Source organism: Tinamus guttatus, unplaced genomic scaffold, assembly GCF_059628265.1.
Source record: "Tinamus guttatus ecotype Peru unplaced genomic scaffold, ASM5962826v1 Tinamus_guttatus_pri_ptg000209l, whole genome shotgun sequence".
NCBI classification, from domain to species: Eukaryota; Metazoa; Chordata; class Aves; order Tinamiformes; family Tinamidae; genus Tinamus; species Tinamus guttatus.
Window position 1 is genome coordinate 1,898,826 of NW_028288743.1, and position 19,315 is coordinate 1,918,140.

At 44.8% G+C, this 19,315-nt stretch overlaps 1 protein-coding gene across 1 annotated transcript in view; it reads left to right on the top strand.

The window, feature by feature from the left end:
• The window catches only part of RSU1 (Ras suppressor protein 1), a 105,556-nt gene that overhangs the window by 1,121 nt on the left and 85,120 nt on the right, over nucleotides 1-19,315 (top strand). The window contains exons 2-3 of the mRNA XM_088524337.1: nucleotides 2,911-3,022; nucleotides 15,217-15,267. Of these exons, the coding sequence (XP_088380463.1) occupies nucleotides 2,911-3,022; nucleotides 15,217-15,267 (163 nt within the window). The remainder of the gene's footprint in view (nucleotides 1-2,910; nucleotides 3,023-15,216; nucleotides 15,268-19,315) is intronic.

Sequence of the window (19,315 nt, forward strand, 5' to 3'; positions counted from 1 at the left end):
GGCTGTGAGGAACAAGTGCTGAGAGTCGCTTTTCTCTCCTCTTAACTGCATGTTGGCAGTGGCAGGTCTGAGCAGGGACGTCGTATGGTAGTATGTAGACCCGGGTATGTAGACCCTGGCAGGTCTATCATACTACCATGAACTCAATGAACCTGTGAGGTTCATGGAAATAGCTCATGGAAAATCTTGCTTCTGTGGGAAGGAGAAAGATAAGGCTTTAATTAGAACAGCAAGTTAGGTAGCAAAAAGCATTATGCTGCAAACAGAAATGTAGGATCTGCTAAAAGGCACCTCCACCTAGAGCTGTGCCCTCACTAGTGGATGGAAGTGCAAAGTGGGTGGATGGCACCTAGGGGTCACAGACCCATGCGCTGTCACCAAACATAGAGAGAAGCTAAAAAGTGTGAGTGAGGCAGGCACCAAAATGTTAAGAGTTGCTGAAGCACAGTGACAAGCTAAGAATCTCTGCTGCTACCTTAAATTCCGTATATTTAACCTGGTTTCCTAAGAGCAGAAGGCATGTCTGTCTATGTGCATCTTTCTCCCCAAAGAATTCATACACTTGCTTTACTACCACTTAAAGCCTGTATCAAATTTGGAACAGATCTGGCAGTCTTCAAAGATATTTTCTAGTTATTTCATAAACCCCAAAATAGCAGCTGCAGAGTAAAGAGAGACCTAAATTAGTGGCATTCTAGGAAGGCTTTACTGTTAGCTCAACCACCATGTACTTGGTTATGTCTTTGGCTGGCTGCTGACTTAGCAGCCTGTCAGAACAGGCAGCATGTAGCTAGGGGGTAAAAAAGGGAGCTGACAATATTTGGGGTTAATGGGGTTCAGAGAGAAATGAACGTACTGGGAAAAGGTGGGGGATAAATGAGGGGAGAGAGTGTTAATGCACTGTCATAGGTTTCGTAAGTACTAATGGAAGAACTGAAGACTAAATTTTCAAAATCAGTGAATGACCTGATACTTGGATAGTGAGTCATACATACTTATTTTCCTGCTCATTCTCATCCAAATGATATTCAGTGCTTCATGAGGAGCTGAACACCTTTGAAAAGAACAGACAGGATTCTCTCTTTGACAAATCCAATATAGGCCTCACTAATCTACTGATTGGCATATGAACTAATATGGAGGATTCATACAACTAATATGAACCCTTCCCTCATATAAAGGGTTTGCTAAAGCATTAACCGAAGTAGAAGGTGTGATTGATAGATGAACTGCTTACACAATAATATGATAATAAGATTAAGCAGATAGTAAAAAATGCACTTTTGTCAAAAGCAAGTAAAGGGAGTATGTTCGTTAAGTAAGGTGTGATTAAGTGCCTGTGGCAGAGGTAGCATGTGGATAAATAGACCAAATACAGACTTCATATTTGCCCTAGAGACATATTTCTGTGGCAACATCTTTTCACAGGCATGTGTGCTTTATCTGCTTGTTGGAACAACTATAGGCATTAAATCTTGGTAAAGCCTTCCTCGCTACCAGACGAAGCCGGTGATCGTTCTTTATGAAGCAAGGCTAGTGGCTCTGCTGGCAGCTTGGAATCATAGCTCAGACAACGTCCAAACACCCAGGGCTAACAAGTGGCTGGTGGCAATCAGGGCACTTTCTTAGACATGAAGGCAATGCAGGTTCACATCCCTGCCACTAAAAAGGAACTGTTTATCATTGGCTTATAAATCTGAGGGAATGCTTGTACCCCTGAGCAATCTGAATAAATAGAAGTTCTTCCGGCTGTGTCTTCCACTTGTCTGAATGCCATTCAAAGATAAATGTGCTAGTGCAGCCCAGAATTAAATCCTTATGTTACTAGAACAGCAAAAGCTAAGTCACACTCCCAGGAGTATTTCTGACCAGCGGCCACCTCTGAGGCTCCAGACTCCTCCCCGGGAGCGAGGAACTATCGCTTCTGCTAAGAACATGCTGTAGATAAGTGTGTCCTAACACGTTCCTCCCTGCTGTCGCGTGGGGGAAATGGTGACACATCCGCAATCTATCTTCTAGGGTTTGCATTTGTAAAGTGCTTTCCCAGTGATGAAGGAATGAAAGCTAGCGTTAGTGCTGTACTTTAGAAAGACCAGATGTCTAAGCCCGTGATAGTTATTAGAGGCACCATACTACTACGCATATCCGAATAGGAAAGGATTGATCAGCCTCAGACATCAAGTTAATTAGAGGTCCTTCACTTTTCTAGATGTAAACCAGTGGGCTCGGTGGTTCAGCTTAGAAATAAGCCACCACCCGGGCTCAAAGAGCTGTTGCCACCGGGACCCGTGGTAACCCCTTCCGCGCTCTCTGCCCATTCCCCTTTTTCCCCCTTCTCGCCCCCTGCCCGCCCCACAGCGGCCGTTGGTCGCCGTTACTGCGCATGCGCCCAGACCGCCCTCTGGTGCCCCGCGACCTAAAACCCCGCCGCCAGCGACGGGGCGCGCTCATTGGCGAGAGCACTTCTTCCTCTAGCCCGCCTCAGCCAATGGCCAGAGGGCGGGCATGCAGGCCGCGCACTGATTGGTCGGGCAGAGTAGCACCTTGCCCAGCTGTGGGCGGAACGGCCGCTGCGAAGCGCTCGCCTTAGAAGGAGCGGGCAGGGCCCCCGCCTCCCCCGGGAGGGCGGTACCGCGCCTGCGCACGCGGTGGCGGCGCGGCGCGACGGGGCGGGCAGCGGGTAGCGGCCGCCAGCAGCAGCCATCGCATCCCGTCCCGTCCCACCCCGCGCCCCGGCACCGCGGTGAGTGCCCCGGGCCGCCGCTGCGCCCCTCCGCGCGAGCAGGGCGGCCGCCGTCGCGGGCGGGGCAGGATGCGGTGGGAGGGGGCGCCCGGCGCGCGGGCTCCCGGCGCCGGGGCTGTCGCCGCGCGCAGCCCCTTCCCGGCCTCACGGTGCTTGTGTCCATGCAGAGCATGTCCAAGTCTCTGAAGAAGATCGTGGAGGAGAGCCGCGAGAAGGGGCAGCCCGAGGTGGACATGTGCGACCGCGGCGTCTCCAACATGCTCGACGTGCCCGGCCTCTGTAGGTAGCGGCGGCGGCGGGCAGGGCTCGCGCGGGCAGCGCCGACACTTCCTTATTTGTCCCGGCCGGGCCGCGGCTCGCGGGGCTGCGGCGGCCGCTCCGCCCGCGGCGGGGCGCGGGCCCGGCCGGGCCGTGGGGCGAGCGGCGGGCGAGAGGGGCTGGGGGTTGTGTGCGTGCGTCGGGGGGTCCCGCTTCCCAGCCCGCCGCGGCCGGAGCCCCGCGGGAGCCGCCTCGCTCTGCCCGCCGTGAGGGGCTCCTGCCGCCCCCTCCGCCGCGTGCCCTCCGCGGCCCGGGGAGCCCCGGGCAGGCAGGGAGCATCCGCGCTGCCCTGGGGCAGCGTGGCCCAGCCCGAGGGTGGAGGGACATACGTAGTGCTTTATTGCAGGCACAGCTCTGTTATATTTTGGTATCGCTTTATTCTGCGTGCTTCCAGTGTTGTGACAGTATGTTGTATTCCCTCTACACTGAGAACATGTAGGTGAAGAGCACGGTGGGCACTTTGGCCTTGTTTTTGCTTTGATCAGAGTGTGTGTGGCACCGTGGCCCAGCTCATGTGCAGTAACTTGTTACATCTGTGATTGGCCCTGGTGTATCAGAGTCTGAAGTGTTCCTGGATGTGTGATCTGAGTGAACAACAACAACAAATCTGAAGTACTCAACACCCTTAACTCTGTCAGGTTTTAGGTGTCTGCAGTGTTTATTAAGTTTAATAGTTGTCGAGGGTATAAAAGTTGCAACAGAATTGAGTTCAGAGGAGTGTATGGATTCCCTCTGCGTCCTTGGGAAAATATCAAGGTATGTCCAGACCCAGATGAGTGCAGAAGTTTTACGTAACTAAATTCTGTGCTTCATTCTTTGTGCTTATTCTTTGTTCTTCATTTTTTTTTCCTTTTTGGGCTTCTGGATCATGGCTGATAGAATTTCAGAAGGAATATACTGCAAAGCCCATACATAAGATTTGTGGTGTAAGAACACGGTACTGTTGCTGTTAAACTTAGTAGACCCTAAGTCTCTTAATCAATATCATGTCATTGCAATGTCAATTTTGTCATGTCAACTTTGATCATTCAGATAGAAAAAAAAAAAAAAGACAATTTTGCAGTATGCCAAGTGAAGTTCCAATTCATTCATGTTCCTGTGCACATTGTTCTCTTAAACATGTAACCGTAGTCAATGACAATTTTTCAGATGACCTTTTCAGTAGGAATACCACCTATAAGTGTTTTTCCTTTAAAACAGCATGCAAGAGAGCTGTGTGATGCTCCTTAGTGATTCTATATCCCACACTTTTGAAGTTAGTTTAGTTAATTTCCTAGCTCTGAATTACTTGTCTGTGTTAGCACTATGTAAGCAGCAAACTGACCAGAGCTTCTCTTCAGTGTTCTGTAATGCACAGGTCTCTTCAGCTTCCCCCTTGGAGCAAAAGGGCATGGTTAGATTTCCAGAGAGGGTCCTTCGACCAAGAGCTTACTTGTAACACTGAGCTCTCCCAGAATGAGTAATGCTAAAGTGGTAAAGTGGAAAAAGGTGTAGTTTTTTTTTCCCTTGTTTTCCGTATGACTACTGTCTTGTGCTTGCTGTATGTGTGGGGTTCGCCTGTGGCGTTACTTTGCGAGATATAGTCTGTGACACTGAGGTGCTAATTAAGCATCTGGAGCTTGCCTGGCAGGGAATCTACTGCACAAAGTATAGATTTGTGATATATTACTTGAACGGCATCAAATGTATGCAGGACTTCTTGATGCATGATATGTGGCCTGCTTTAGCATGGGCATTTGGGGCTTTGTCTAATTTGAAAAGGAAGTTGAGAGGAGGGGGAAATGACAGCTCTGGTTTTGCTGTTTTATCTGAGACATTCCTGCCTTTTCAGTTTCTCTGCACACTGGAAGAGAGCATAGTAAGTTTTTTCCATCATCAAGCTGTGTCCATCTGGAGAGGAATTGCTTTAAGCAGACCTCTAAAGCAGTGTTACAGGTAGTACCTTTGGCAAAATTTAGATAAGTGTTTGGCACACGTCCTACTAGCCCGTTTGGTGTTCTTTCGTCTGACTCCTCCTAGATGGCCTTTTCTAAAACAGAGAAGTGTGGGGAATTTCTCTTGTTTTCAGAACTGGTAGGGAAGTTAGATGAGCTCAGTGCCCTTCCTTTCAGATGAGTTGAGTGTCTCTGCAGTGCAGTGTTAAAACTTGGAATTCCAGGAACTTGTGTGTGAGTTTTGTTGTTTTATCTTTTTTTTTTTTTTTTTTCCTTTTTTGTCACCCTCATACCCCTCTCTCCTCCCCTCAGTGAAACAAAAATGTTCACTGAGTTAAGAGCAACCATCATGATTCACACCTAGTAAGTGGACTTTCTTAAGCATCTTGTCTTTAATGGGGGCCGCTAAGAGATGTCTGGGAATGAGCATAGGAGTGAGCCTGACTGGAAAGAACCTTTAAGTAGAGTTTTCCCCTCCTTTTTGGCAATTTGAGGTTTAAGGACTTGATAGATGGGAGAATACTTCTGCGCTCTGCTTAGCATGTGAGACTAGATTTAACAGCCACTCATAGGCATTCTGTCCAAAGAAGCCACTTTAATGGCTTTGAATCCCTTCTACACACTGGACAGTAACTCTTAAAACAAGCTGCTTCCTGTTGTCTTGAGTATTTCTCAGGAAAGAGAGTAGGCCTTGTCACATTGCAGGCTGAATGGCTGCTGCAGAGCAGCTAGTGAACTCTCATATTTAAGGATTTTTAGCCCAGATCACATAAAGCAAATGCAGACCCCTTGAATTGGCAGCGGTGTGGCATGTAGCATGTGCTGATCCTTGTCCTCCAGGTACAGGACCATTCTTGCTATGTGTCACGCTAATGCAAGGGTGGGGTGGAACACTTTTAAACTTTAAAGGCTTCTCTTCTTATCTGGCATGCAAGGAAAATGTTATATGTCCCCTTTATTATTACATGTATACTGTATTTGTGTACCTATATATGAATAACAAGTGTCCAACACCAGAATAGAAATATTTCAGTGCTCCTCTCATGCTGTATCATGAAATAAATTAGCTGTTTTGTGTTTGTTTTTACAAAGTACGTGGGTGTTTTGCTAGAGAGCGTAGTAGATGTACAGTGAAGCGAACAATTAGACTTAGTGAGTAGAAAATGGGCCTTTTCCATCTGTTGGTAAGACTTTAAGGAGTCATCTTTGGATTGTGGAATTTCTTCTTGGAGAAGGGACTAGCTTCTAATCTGAAGTATTTATCTCGAGATGATAGATATGGGAAAGCTATGAATCCAGGAATTATTTTGCCAAAATAATTGGAGACATCTGGTGCTCTGTAGTCCTGTTGTCAGAGAAGGAATATTGGATGAAATCCTATTTGCTTGGTAAGTGTTAATTTACTCTCATTATCATTCCATCTGTTAAGATATCAGTACTTTGCATAAAGTACATATTTGTGTGGTCAGAATTGATCTGTCCATAACTTTTTTTCTATCAAAAGTTAGTGTTAATATAATTGTCCCTTCCTAAAATAACTGAAGCACAGAAGATGGAGTGACAGGCTGCTAGTGAGTGCTACAGAGACGTTTTGTACAAGGCAGTAATGCTTGTTCTCCCGTTACTTCCTCCAGTGGGACAGACAGTGCCTTATCTTGGCCCAGCACAGCCCTATCGAGTCTTCCTGTTTTTTTTTTTTGTTTGTTTGTTTGTTTTGAGAATTAACTCAAGACCTGTCGTAGAATCATAGAATGAAATATAGAATCATAGAATGCTTAGGGTTGGAAGGGACTTCTAGAGATCATCTAGTCCAACCCCCCTGCACACGCAGGGTCACCTAGAGCACGTCGCACGTGCTTCAGTTTGTGGCCATTTCCTCGAGTTCTATCAGTGGCCACCACTGAAAAGAGGCCAGCACCATCCTCCTCACTGCCTCCCTTGAGGTACTTATACACACTGATTAGATCCCCTCTCAGCCTTCTCTTCTCCAGGCTGAACAGGCCCAGCTCCCTCAGCCTCTCCTCATAGGGCAGATGTTCCAGGCCCCTGATCATCCTTGTAGCCCTGCGCTGGACTCTCTCCAGCAGCTCCACATCCCTCTTGTGCTGTGGAGCCCAGAACTGGACACAATACTCCAGATGCGGCCTCACCAGGGCCGAGTAGAGGGGCAGGATCACCTCCCTCGACCTGCTGGAGACGCTCTTCTTAATGCACCCCAGGATCCTATTGGCCTTCTTGGCCACAAGGGCACCCTGCTGCCTCATGGTCAACTTATGGTTGACCATGGTCATCTAAGCAGTTTAAGCTGAGCTAGATTGCAGTGGATGGAAGTAGCGGACGGAAGCTGTGTACAGACAGGTTTTGGTACTAATGCCAAAAGAAGAACTTAAATATTGTTTCCTGATGCTCTCCATTTTGAAATGTCACACAGCGGGACTGTGAGGGTATTTAATAACTATAAAAGTAAATTGTCCTGGAAAATATCAGTATCCTACCTCTCCAGCTGCAGTGTGAAGTTGAGTGGTGCTGTGCAGCAAGGCTGAGGTGTGGGCACTGGTTACATTCTTGAAATCTAAAACACTTATAACCACTATATTGATTACACAGATGTCAGTAATACCTCTGAAGTCTAGATTCCTCAACATGTTGTTTCTTAGTGTCTAGGCACCTCATCTTGTGGTTTCATACAGGAATTATAGTAATTCCGCAGTCTGGGTCGATGTGTTCTTTGCATCTTGCTTGACTGGAACTTGGGGGGGTGAATTACCTGATGTGTTGAGTGTTTCTAGCTGTACTTAAGTAATTTGTGTGCATCCAGAGCCATAGGACCCCTGCTTCTTCTCTCAAGACTTCCAGATGCTGCTCTCAGATATTCATTTGTTGTTAAGACAGCTGTAGCTTTTAATAAAGGGTCGATAGCTCAGCTGTTATGCAGAACTGACTTTATATGTAGCATGAGGGACTGCACAGTCAGATGTTGCTGTGGACAGGGATAGGCTTGTGGCAACTACAGATAGCCTTCCTGTGTCCCTAAGCCGTTCATTCTGTGAAGTTTGCAATTTAAGGGAACAAATTCCCTTTGTATAATGGCTGACCCAATATCATTTAATATGTAACTTCCTTTTTTATTATGCTTCCAAATTTGTCTGTGAACTGGTACTAGCCTTGTGCCTCTCAATTGAAGTTCCTGCTGTCTAGATGCAGTCATATATGGATTTCTGGAAGCAATCCAGGGCACAGTTCCCAAAAGCTTTTCTCTCTTCAGAATGACACAGAAGTATCTTCACCTTAGTACTTAGCAATACTGAACCTTTTTAGTGTTTCTCTCTCCGAATCTTTGTTGTTTCCCCTCCCCCCGCAGGGGAAAGTAACCGTGAGGTTCTTTGCCAGGCGTCAGCACTGACTGAGGTTTTTGAGTGTTAGGCAAGGTGCTTAGGCCTGAGTCTGATGTTGAGTGGAGTGCCTTTGGGATTTGGTACTCCAGCACTTTCAGCACTTTTTGCTCTTGGGACTTTGTTCTGCTGTGTTCTGCACAGACATGTGGGAAGCAATCCTGCTAAAAACCTGCTTGATCCAAAGTGATGAATGGCCTTACTGAAATACAGAGATGGAATAATGAATATATAATGCTCTGGGCTTGTAGTGCTAACAGGCCAACAGTACAGGTGGGTTGTTGGGTGTTGCCACCAAACTTGCCTTTTAAAAGATAAATACTGACAGAACTTCTTAAAAAAAAATACCAGATGCTAATTTTGTCCTATTTGAGTTATTCTGACTCGTATGTTCTAAGTAACTATTTCAGTTGTGAGGGGTAGACTCTTTCTTTACCACTTCCTCCAGGGGTTTGTTTTATTTGGATAACCTTGGACATACCTAGTCTAGTATTAGCAAGTAATCGTTCGTCGAAGTTGCTTCTCCTCACAGAGGAGGTGGCTTGTAGTGAGAAAAGAGTTGGGGAAGATCTGCTGTAGTGGGAGGGAAGGGAACTAAATTTGGGCCCTTGCTCACATGCTTTCTAGAGTCAGTCTCGGCTGCTTATTAAGAGACTTGTTGTGAAATTGGTGGCTCTGTATATGTGTTCGTAAGGTGGTGAACAGGTTATCTGAATTTGAGTTTCTGTCCTAAAGATGGCAGAGCATATGCACAAATAGAATATACTGTCAAGACTGGGTGGGAGTGCCTGCTTCAGTCTTTCTTCTGATACAGCAAAGGCATTGGTTTTTAAAGGGTAAAAAAAGGAAGTACAAAACTTTTCATGAAAGTAACTGTGTGCCTGACAGCCTGGCTTGGCTTTTCACTCTGTGCAGGGGCAGCCTGGTGTGCACCTGAGCAGAGCTCTGTCTAGTAGCGGAGATGCAGGGACCTCCTTCTTGGCTCACCTGTCTTGGCTTGATGAGGTGCTGCGTTTTAATATGGTGATGAGGTTGTGATAATTGGACTTAATTTACATTTTTCAATATGACTTCTCAGTTTTAAAACAGTTCTTAAGGAGAGGAGGAGACAACATTTTGAACAGCATAGAAAACTAAAATTGTACTTCTGAAAAGCACATTTGAAAAGATTAAAATTTTACTTCCCAAGGTTTCTGCCCTTGGCAGGGGAAGGAGAAATTGCTGAATGTTCCTGTATCCTGAATCTTCAAAAGGGAGCTCCGGTGCCATCTTGTGGTTCTGTGCCTGTGTGAACACTAGAGCTGTGGAGTTTAATGCTTCTCAGCTTTGAGCCTTGAAAGCACTGCTTGCAGTGTCCCTATGATTCAGAGCTTCCTGAAATACATAAGTGTCACTTTGTAGAGAATTATGATATAGCTTGTCCTCGTTGTTGCCAACACAGAAGAGCACAAAGCTGAGCTCAGTCTTTGGTATGTGCTGAGTGCATTTGCTGCTGCTTTGATCATCTAGGACTTAACACTTGTGGCTTGGCAAAATATTACCTGGCTCATTATACCCTTCCTACATTGGTAGGAGCCTCTTGGATAGAAGAGGGTTATATAGATATGCAGAGAAGCCATTTAAATTATAATGAAGGAAGTAATATCTATTCATCTGTGTGTGTGTGAAACAGAGGTCAGGGTAGGTAACTTGGTCTTCTAGTAGGAAAATCTTTGGCTCCCTGTATGTGTAGTGGAGCAAGGCTGATTTATATGTTGGTGCTGGTGCATCTAGGCAAAGAGTCTGGAATGACTGGGTTGTCTAATACAGAAAAAAACATTCGATCTCAGAGTTGAAAGGTAAAGTAGGAGGTCAGAGAAAGGTGCCTGATGATTACTCTTCATAAGTGGCTCAGAAGTGAGAACTGAGTATTTTAAGCCTGTATCTGAAATATTGATAGGTAGTATCAGGCTCTAGTAGGGAATAAGTTCCAGAACAAGCAGAAATTGAGAGAAGTCATTCTGAAAGCTGCTGTCAAGATTTCTTGTTGCATGAAAATGAGACAGTACCTTTCCCCTGCAGTGCAACTTAAACAGCAAAAACTAACAAAAATGCTTTATCTGCTTTGATATATAATATAGTCAAAACTGGAGGGTACAAATGAACTTGGTGTGGTTATGCTAAGGTTTTATGCTTGTTTACATCTCTGGTTCTGCTGAGTATTAGGTGCTCCTGGACCTGGAGGTGTCTGGCCAGGACACTTGTTGTCCCTGGTTGCAAAAACAGTGATTGCCAAAGAACAGGTTTTGTTGCTGTCAGCTGGGCCTGGATGTCAAGGGGCTCTGGACAAAATGGGGTTTTTGCTATTTATTTCAACCATTTAAAATTATAAGGCAGGAGAAATAAATACTCTTTAAGGAATAACTTAAGTGTATGTTCACAAACAGCTGTCTTTCATCACCTTCAATTCCTTTTGTGCCTCAATTCCTTTTGTGCTGTATATACAAATGTATATACAAATATACATTGTATGTATATATATATAAAAATATATCCGTATATATACCTCTATATATAGAGATATATTTGGGGATATATCTGTGATTAATAGTTTCAGTGTTTGTGCTTGCTTATGGTTTAGATGCAGATAGAATCATAGAATGCTTAAGGTTGGAAGGGGCCTTGTTCCGAATGGGCTCAGGATTTGGCAATAATCACGCAGAACGAGGTGACTACATCGAGCATTTATTCAGCTGAAAGCACATGAAAGCAGCAAAGTGTGGATAGCTACTCACGAGGTGATCCCTGCCGGCGGGATACTGGACCCGAACATCCTCTCGAGCTGGCAGATCAGAGGGAGTTGCTGACCGGCTCCCACGGAGACAGCGCAGGCCTCAGAGTTGGGATTTTGTCCCCGCCCCCGCTCTCTCCACACTGTCCTCTCTCTGCCCGGTGCATCCTGGCACGTAGGGTCAGTCCGACCCAGGAGGCAGCCCGGGGGGGTCGGACAAACTCCGCCTTCAGTTGCTCAGCTCTCCCCCTTGGGCGCACAGGTGCGCATACCAGTCAGGGGTCCCAGCCCTCAATTCGAGGGTCCTGCCTTCCTCCTCCTTCCTCATTTCGGGGTGATTGGCCTCCAAAGCTAGTCTGGAGGATGTCTGCGGTTAAGCTGGCTACAAGCCTGGCCGAGCGGCCGGCTTCAACAGGTTTCTGGGGGACGCTGCCTGTGAACCGGGCTGAGCAGCTGCATCCCTGCTCCTTATTGCTCAGCCTAGACAGGCAAACATCTTCTTTCCCAAGGTCTGGCCTCTGCTTCCCACAGGAGATTTTTATGACTCTACATATAGATGATCTCTAGAGATCCCTTCCAACCTCAACCATTCTGTGATTTGTCTGCCCAATTTTGGCATTTCTGAGTTATTCCTGTCACACTGCTCTCCCACTGTGTTTGCTTGTGGCAAGCTGTGGGCCTTTAAGGGCTGGCTTGAACTGAGTGCAAGCAGATTATGGTATCCTTAAGGAAAATCTCCTCAAGCTGTTTTCTCCAACTTGTGCAAACAAGACATACCAGTTAACGTTAAAACACAAGTGCTTGCCAGGATCTAATAGTTCCCTAAGAGAACATTGTCCCTGGAACTGGGCTGGTCACAGCGATGTCTGTTGCTTAACAAAAGCTGTGAGTGAGGAGAGACAGGCATTGGAGCTCTGCCTGAGGAAAAAGTGCATGTATGGCAATTTCTGTGTCTCAGTCTTCCATTGGCCTCATGGGACAAGGTCCACGTTACCCTCCTACCTAGGGCTAGGGTTAGAGCAGCGATGAAGAGCAGAGCCCAGTGTGGAAGGTGTCTGCAAAGGACATGAGAAAGGACATGCGGGGCAGCAGCAAGTCTGCCCGTACAGCAACTTTTGTCTCCCAGTCATCCATTGGTTTGATGAGTCTGTGTCCATGTCAGCCCTTTTCCTAGCATTAGAGCAGTGATAAATCGCAGAGCCTCAGGTGAAGTGTGGCTACAAAGGACATGCAGGACAAAAACAATTGTGCCAGGCTGGCAACTTCTGTCTCTGTCTTCTATTGGCCCAATAATGCCAGGTCCATGTCATATGCTTTCCTGGGGTCAGGATTAGAGCAGTGATGAAGCGCAGAGCCCCATGCGGAGTGTGGCTGCAAAGGACATGCAAAAAGACATGTGGGATGACACCAAGTGTGGCCATTTGGCAACTTTTTTCTGTCAGTCTGACTTTGCCCTGTTGACGTCCACGTCAGCCGCTTCACTAGGGTTAGGGTTAGAGCAGTGATAAAGCACAGAGCCCCATGTCGAGTGTGGCTGCAAAGGATGTGCCAAAGGACATGCGGGATGCCACCATGTCTGCCCGTACGGTGACTTTTGTCTCTCAATCTTCCATTGGTTTGATGAGTCTGTGTCCACGTCACCCCCTTTGCTACGGTTAGGTTTAGGGTTAGAGCAGTGATAAAGCGCAGAGCCCCATGTGGTGTGTGGCTGTAAAGGACATGCAAAAGGATATACTGGGGAGAACCAAGCCTGCCTGTGGGGCAACTTTTGTCTCTCAGTCTTCCTTTGGCTTGGTGAGTCCATGTCCCTGTCACCCCCTGTTCTAGGGTTAGGGTTAGAGCAGTGATAAAGCGCAGAGTCCCATGTGGTGTGTGGCTGCAAAGCACATGTAAAAGGAGATGTGGGGCAACAGCAAGTGTGCCCATATGGCAACTTTTGTCTCTCAGTCTTTCATTGGCTTGATGAGTCCATATCCACATCACCCTCTTTGCTAGGGTTAGGGTCAAAGCAGTGATGAAGTGCAGAGCCCAATGTGGAGTGTGGCTGCGAAGGACATGCAAAAGGCCATGTGGGACAGCAGCAATTGTGGCAGAATGGCAGCTTTTGTCTTTCAGTCTTTTATTGGCCTAATGCCAGGTCCGTGTCATACACTTTCCTAGGGTTAGGGTTAGAGCAGTGATGAAGCGCAGAGCCCCATGTGGTGTGTGGCTGCAAAGCACATGCAGAAGGACATGCTGGACGACACCATGTCTGCCAGTAGGGCAACTTTTGTCTCTTTGTTGTCTGTTGGCTTGATGAGTCCATGTCCACATCACCCTCTTTGCTAGGGCTAGGATGAAACTCAGAGCCCCGTGGGGAGTGTGGTTGTAAAGCGCATGGAAAAGGACATGCGGGGCCACAGCAAGTCTGCTTGTATGGTGCCTTTTGTCTTAAGTGTTGCTTTGCCCTGATGAATTTATGTCCATGTCCCCTACTTTTCTAGGGTTAGGCCCCCCTGATTAGGTCCAGAGCCCCATGTGGTGTGTGGCTGCAAAGAACATGCAAAATGACATACGCGGCAACAACAATTCTGCCCGTAGGGTTACTTTTGTCTCTCGGTCTTCCTTTGCCCTGATGACTCCGTGTCCACTTCACTCACTTTTTTAGGATTAGGGTTAGAGCAGTGATAAAGCGCAGAGCCGCATGTGGAGTGTGTCTGTAAAGCACACGCAAAAGGACATGCGTGATGATGCCAAGTCTGCCTATAGGGCTATTTGTGTCTCAGTCTTCCATTGGCTTGATGAATCTGTGTCCACGTCGCCTTTTCCTAGGCTTAGGGCTAGGGTTAGAGCAGTGATAAAGCTCAGGGCCTCATGTGGAGTATGGCTGCAAAGCACATGCAAAAGGACATGCTGGGCAACAGCAAGTTTGCCCGTATGCCAACTTTTGTCTCTGTCTTCTATTGGCCTAATGATGCCAGCTCCATGTTACACACTTCCCTAGGGTTAGGGTTAAGGCTAGTGCAGTGATGAAGTGCAGAGCCCCGTGTGGAATGCAGCTGTAAAGGACATGCAAAAGGACATGTGGGCTGGCACCAGTCTGCCTGTACATTAAGTTTTGTCTCTCCGTCTTCCATTAGTGTAACAAGACCAGGTCCATCTCACACCCTTTCTTTGGGTTATGTTTAGAGTTAGGGTTACTCTCAGAGCATTTACAAAGCTCGAATACCCATATCGAACTTTAAGTAAAGAAGAAAATGTAGAGGAGAAGAATCTTTCCTTTTATTTTTCTATTTCAATAAAATATATCCAGCTTTTTTACAGAGATGGGGGGGATTTTTGAGACCATCTTCAAGGTTTGGGTTTCTCCTTTGGCTACTTGGCATATTGTTTTCGATCGCCTTGTATGTTTTATGTTGTGAAGTTTGTTGGGAAAGCAAGAGCATTGTGAAGTTTGGAAATGGACAGGAAGAAATTTAAAGAATACGTATTTTTGTCTAGTGAGCTGCTGTTTGACTGTCTTTTGTTAATTGCATTATTCACCTATTCTGTTTAAATTTTGCATGTTATTGCCATGCTGATTTACTGTTATGTTTCATGGCTGAAAGGCTGCAAGTAATGCTGTAGGTACTTGTTGCAGAAATTTAACAGTGACTTGAAGGGAATGTATTGGGAATGTGCAGAAACTTAATATCATTTGTGTTGCTTCAGTGTTTTTGCTTTGGTATAGATGTTACAGTATGTATCAGTTTTTCTTTGCAAAGATTTCAAAAAGCAGAAATGAAAAATCTTTATAGGTGTGCTGTTAGAAGCATGCTGTATGAATAAAACTAGATTTCTACTGAGAGAAAAGAGTACTTACTGTTTCAATGGTACGTGGTATCGTAGCAGATACAACATAAAGGGACACAGGAATGGCCAGATATGCCCTTAATTCTTGAGCTTGTCTTGTTTTTTTGAGGGTGTGAATCTGGAGTAACTTGACTGTCTTTTTTTTTTTTTTTTTTAGATGAAGTATATATAAGGTCCAAGTTGCCATGTCTGTTTATAAACTTTTTTTTTTTCTCTCTTCACTTACAGTTACCCTGTCTCACATCACACAGCTGGTTCTCAGTCACAACAAGCTTACTAGTAAGTATCCAATTTTTTTACTTTGTTGGAGTCAGCTGAGCCATACATAAAAGCTGCTACTGTTCCTCTCTTTTCTGTAGAACAGAATGTCACTTAGGCTAAGAGTGTGAGAGGATTGCTGGGGAAAGCACTTCATAAAAAATAGATGATGTGACTTAGATTCGACTTAGCAGCCATGTCCAATATGCATCTCCAGCTTCAGTGGAGATGCCACTAACGAGAACAAGATCTGTAATTCTTTGTCTTGTTAAATAAAAAAAATACTTTCCCTACAGAATTCTGTAAAATTCTCATCTTCGGGTGTTCAAGAAAGAATGTGGCCTGGTTTTCAGTAGCTGGATAACTCATTTAATTGGAAAAAAATGAAAAGACATTGTAACTTGACTGTGAATTTGTTATAACCCAACTTATATGAGGGATGCCAACTGGATGTGGTCCTCAGACTTGAAAGAAGCCAAGCAAGTCTGCTTACATCAAGAAAAATCTTCTGGGTGCAAATAGGCTCTTGCTTGTGCTGCACACAGTATGTTCAGCTATTACTATTTGATTGCTAATGCCCCATGTTAAAGTTAAGTCCTCAAGAGAGGTCTTGGTGAGTCTTATGTCATGCGCAGCATAAACATGCTAAGTTATCAAACTGACTTTCTGTGAGGCAAAAGAAACAATTTTGTTGTAGGAGAAAACTTCAGCATTACCTGTCCGTATCTTGTGCAAACATTCCTGCTTCATGGCTGTTAAAATACAAGCAACAAGTTTTGTCTGATCCTTTTGCAGTGCTGCTTCTGTACTGAAAAAAGTAGTCTTCTTGCTTTCCTGAGTCTACTTGTGCCAGTAGGTTTCCTTTCTGTTAGGACCCTGTTTTTAAGAGTAAAGGAGAATGGAGCTACCAAAGAAGGTGTCTGCCTTGGAGGGGGTGCCTGAGTAGGATCCGCAGTCTATGTCAGGCTGTCCCTAAGACATGCTTTACAAGTTGATCTCGGGGAGAAAAACTACTCAACTCTTTAAACTGTTTTCTGGATGAGCTATAAAATAACTCATCTTAGTGCTTGTCATAGTGCTTAAGGCTTCTAGGCCCTGCTTTTGGATAGGGTCTGCATTGGCATCTTGCTGTTTGTTTTTGACACTGTAACAGTTTCCAAAGAACTTGATTTAATTTTAAGTTTGGCCAGCAGTTTCCAACTAAGTAACATGTAAGTAACTGAAGTGTAGTCAGGAGAGGAAAACTGTGTGTGTTAAATGCACAAGGTTGTGGAGTTGCATATAGCTGGAAGCAGGGAGTGTTTTGGAAATGTATTCCTGTAGACTTCCCTTGGTGATATTGCTGTGTGGCATCCGTTATTAGCCACTTGTGGGAGTTGTGATGTTGGGCTGGAGGGATTTTTACCCTGACCCAATCTACTATTTTCATGCAGATCGCTATTCTTCTAGAGCAGGTGCATCTGCTGGGTGGGGATGTACTTGATCTGTCTAAAAGCTAAGCAGTTAATGGTATTTCCCCATACTGGGGTTTTCTGCAGTTGTGGAAGGGTTGTGGGTACGTCAAGATAGCAGTTCATTTTGCTCATCTCCATCTAATGCCTGTGCACTAGAAAAAACACCGATTTCCTGCAAAGTAACTTGTCAAGGTTTGTGAGGAATTTACTATGCTTTTGCAAACCCCCTTGTAGACACTTAAACAGACAGCACATATTTTTTTTAAAGGCTAAATTTCAAGTTCATATTCTCGTATTTGACATGCTTGACCTAATCATTTCTGCTGTGTAATTAATTTTCTTAGCAGATTGCTCTTAAAATGACTAGGAAGCTGGTGGCAGTGACATTTGACATGCAACACTAAGGTCATATTAGCATCTTTTACAGTTTTCTGCCATTTAAATGAATGTCCTGCTTGCTGTTTTTCTGCTATTTAGAGTAAATATGTCTATCTGGAAGAATAAATTTATGTTAAAATGTAGATATGCATATTTTTATTTAACTGTATCTCATATTTTTGCCAGGCAAATCTATTAAAAATAAGCAAACTTTCATTAACAAGTATGAGGATGACACTGTTAAATCTACCATACAGCTTAAAATATTTTTGTGGCATGCTTTTGTTAGTATTAATACGTCATTCATCCTTCTAGTGCTTTGCAATTTTACCTGTCTGTAAATCATTTCTTTTCAGAAGTACTCTAATCACATTTTTTTTAGTAAATTGGGCTGTTTTATTCAGCTGTCCAGTGCTGTGCTAATGAAGGAATCTCGAACTTGCTGCTTCTGTTCCAGGTTACTTCCGGCACACCCCAGTTCCTCCTTTTGGTGCTTCATGGACATTGATTTCTTTAGAACAGCTTCAGAATCAGAGGGAAAACTCTAGGGAGGCTGAGTATTTCTGATTCTGCTGTCTTGTTGAGCCAGTTGCTGTGCAAGTGCTTAGAAGCCTTGTATGATCCTGTTTTAGGGTCTCAAATGGCAAATCAATCAAAAGTAGGGGAGAAAGTGAGTACTTATCTCTGTCTTTAACTTACTTTAGATACCTGGGCTACTTTATGTATTTGTTATGTGGTATGCATGTTGTTGTTGTTCCATGCTTTAGTGATTTAGAGCCAATCTTTGAGAAGCAGAATTAAGACAGTTGGGCATATGCATTTAGCCTGCTTAAGGTGTCCACTGTGACCCAGCATCTCTAAATCCACTGGCTAACATCAAATTGGAAGCAAGTCCTTGATTATCATTCCTCAGATCACTGGCTGAGGAGCAGGGATCTGTCCTTCAGTGTTGTGAGTTACTTGGGGTGGATGCAACTAAGCTGTCACTGTTTGACCTGGTGGTAGGTACGTTGCATTCGTGTCTCTGCTCGTTGGGTTGTTAACAGGTACATGAGTAATGATAGGGAATTAGGGTGACTGTGCTGGAGAGGGAAGTTAGAGCCACAGGATATACTTCTGTAGAAACCAGGCTGGGTCAGTTTGACTAATTTCAAATACTGTTTTCACACCTTCTGTGCCACACTAATAATGTGTTTGTGCATCTCCATTCAGCTAAATTTTTTATGCTCCTGGTTAAGACTGCTTCACTGTTAAGGGTTTAAATGAGCTTTTTTTTTCTACAGTCTGGAAAGGAAACTACCTTAGATACTTGTTCTCTCTGGAAAGGAAACTGAAGTTACATGTTTTACAGGGCCACTCCATGTTGTTGTGAGGCTGCTGCTGCGCGGTGGCTGTAGCAGATCTGGTGCCTGGGGTGGCTGTACCAGTAGCACGTTTTGCTGTTGCCAAGAGCAATTCCCAGTACTTGGAAAGAAGGTCTCCATAGGCTAAAACTGAGGCCAGTGGGGTAGAGTAGGCTTTCCTTTTTGGTGTCTTTGTGCTATTAGATTATAAGTAAGTGATAATGGAATTGGTAATAAAGAAAGTTTATTTTTAAGGAAACATCTAAGGCTGTTAAGCATGTGTATTTTGGCTTATGCCTTACCTAGGTTTTTTTCCTTACTGGGCACTTTTGTGAACTGTTTGACTACAGAGTGCAAAGTAGTGCTGAAGCGTTAGACTTTCAGACTGTTGTGCTAACTCGAGGAACTTCTCTCCAAGTTCTCCACGCACATTTGACTGCAGTTCATCCCTGTACTGCACAGAGATGAAAATGTGCTTGGAAAGCAGGCTGGAGTATTAAGTGTTATTTTTATATTGGCAACAGTTATCACTTCAAACTGAATGTTTGGTCATCAATAGATACGCAACTGTTATGCTGCTAACTTCATGTGTTGCATTTTCACTTATTGTATGGGTGTGCTGTAAGATGCAGTTGATGGCTTGTGAGCAAGTATGGCAATAAAATCATTTGCATTACCTGCCTATTTGAGTAATCATCACTCTAATTGCTTAAAGAATCTACTCGGAGATTCTGTCTCTTGCACCATTGCTCTCCAACCAATATATGGTTGGAGTCCCTGAGTTATTTCTGCTGTCAGGAGCACTACTAGTATTGTGTGATTTGTCCATTAGAGGTCACTGTTTAAGTATTTTTAGTGCTTCCTTTCACTTGTAGCAATTCAGTTTGTCTTGTA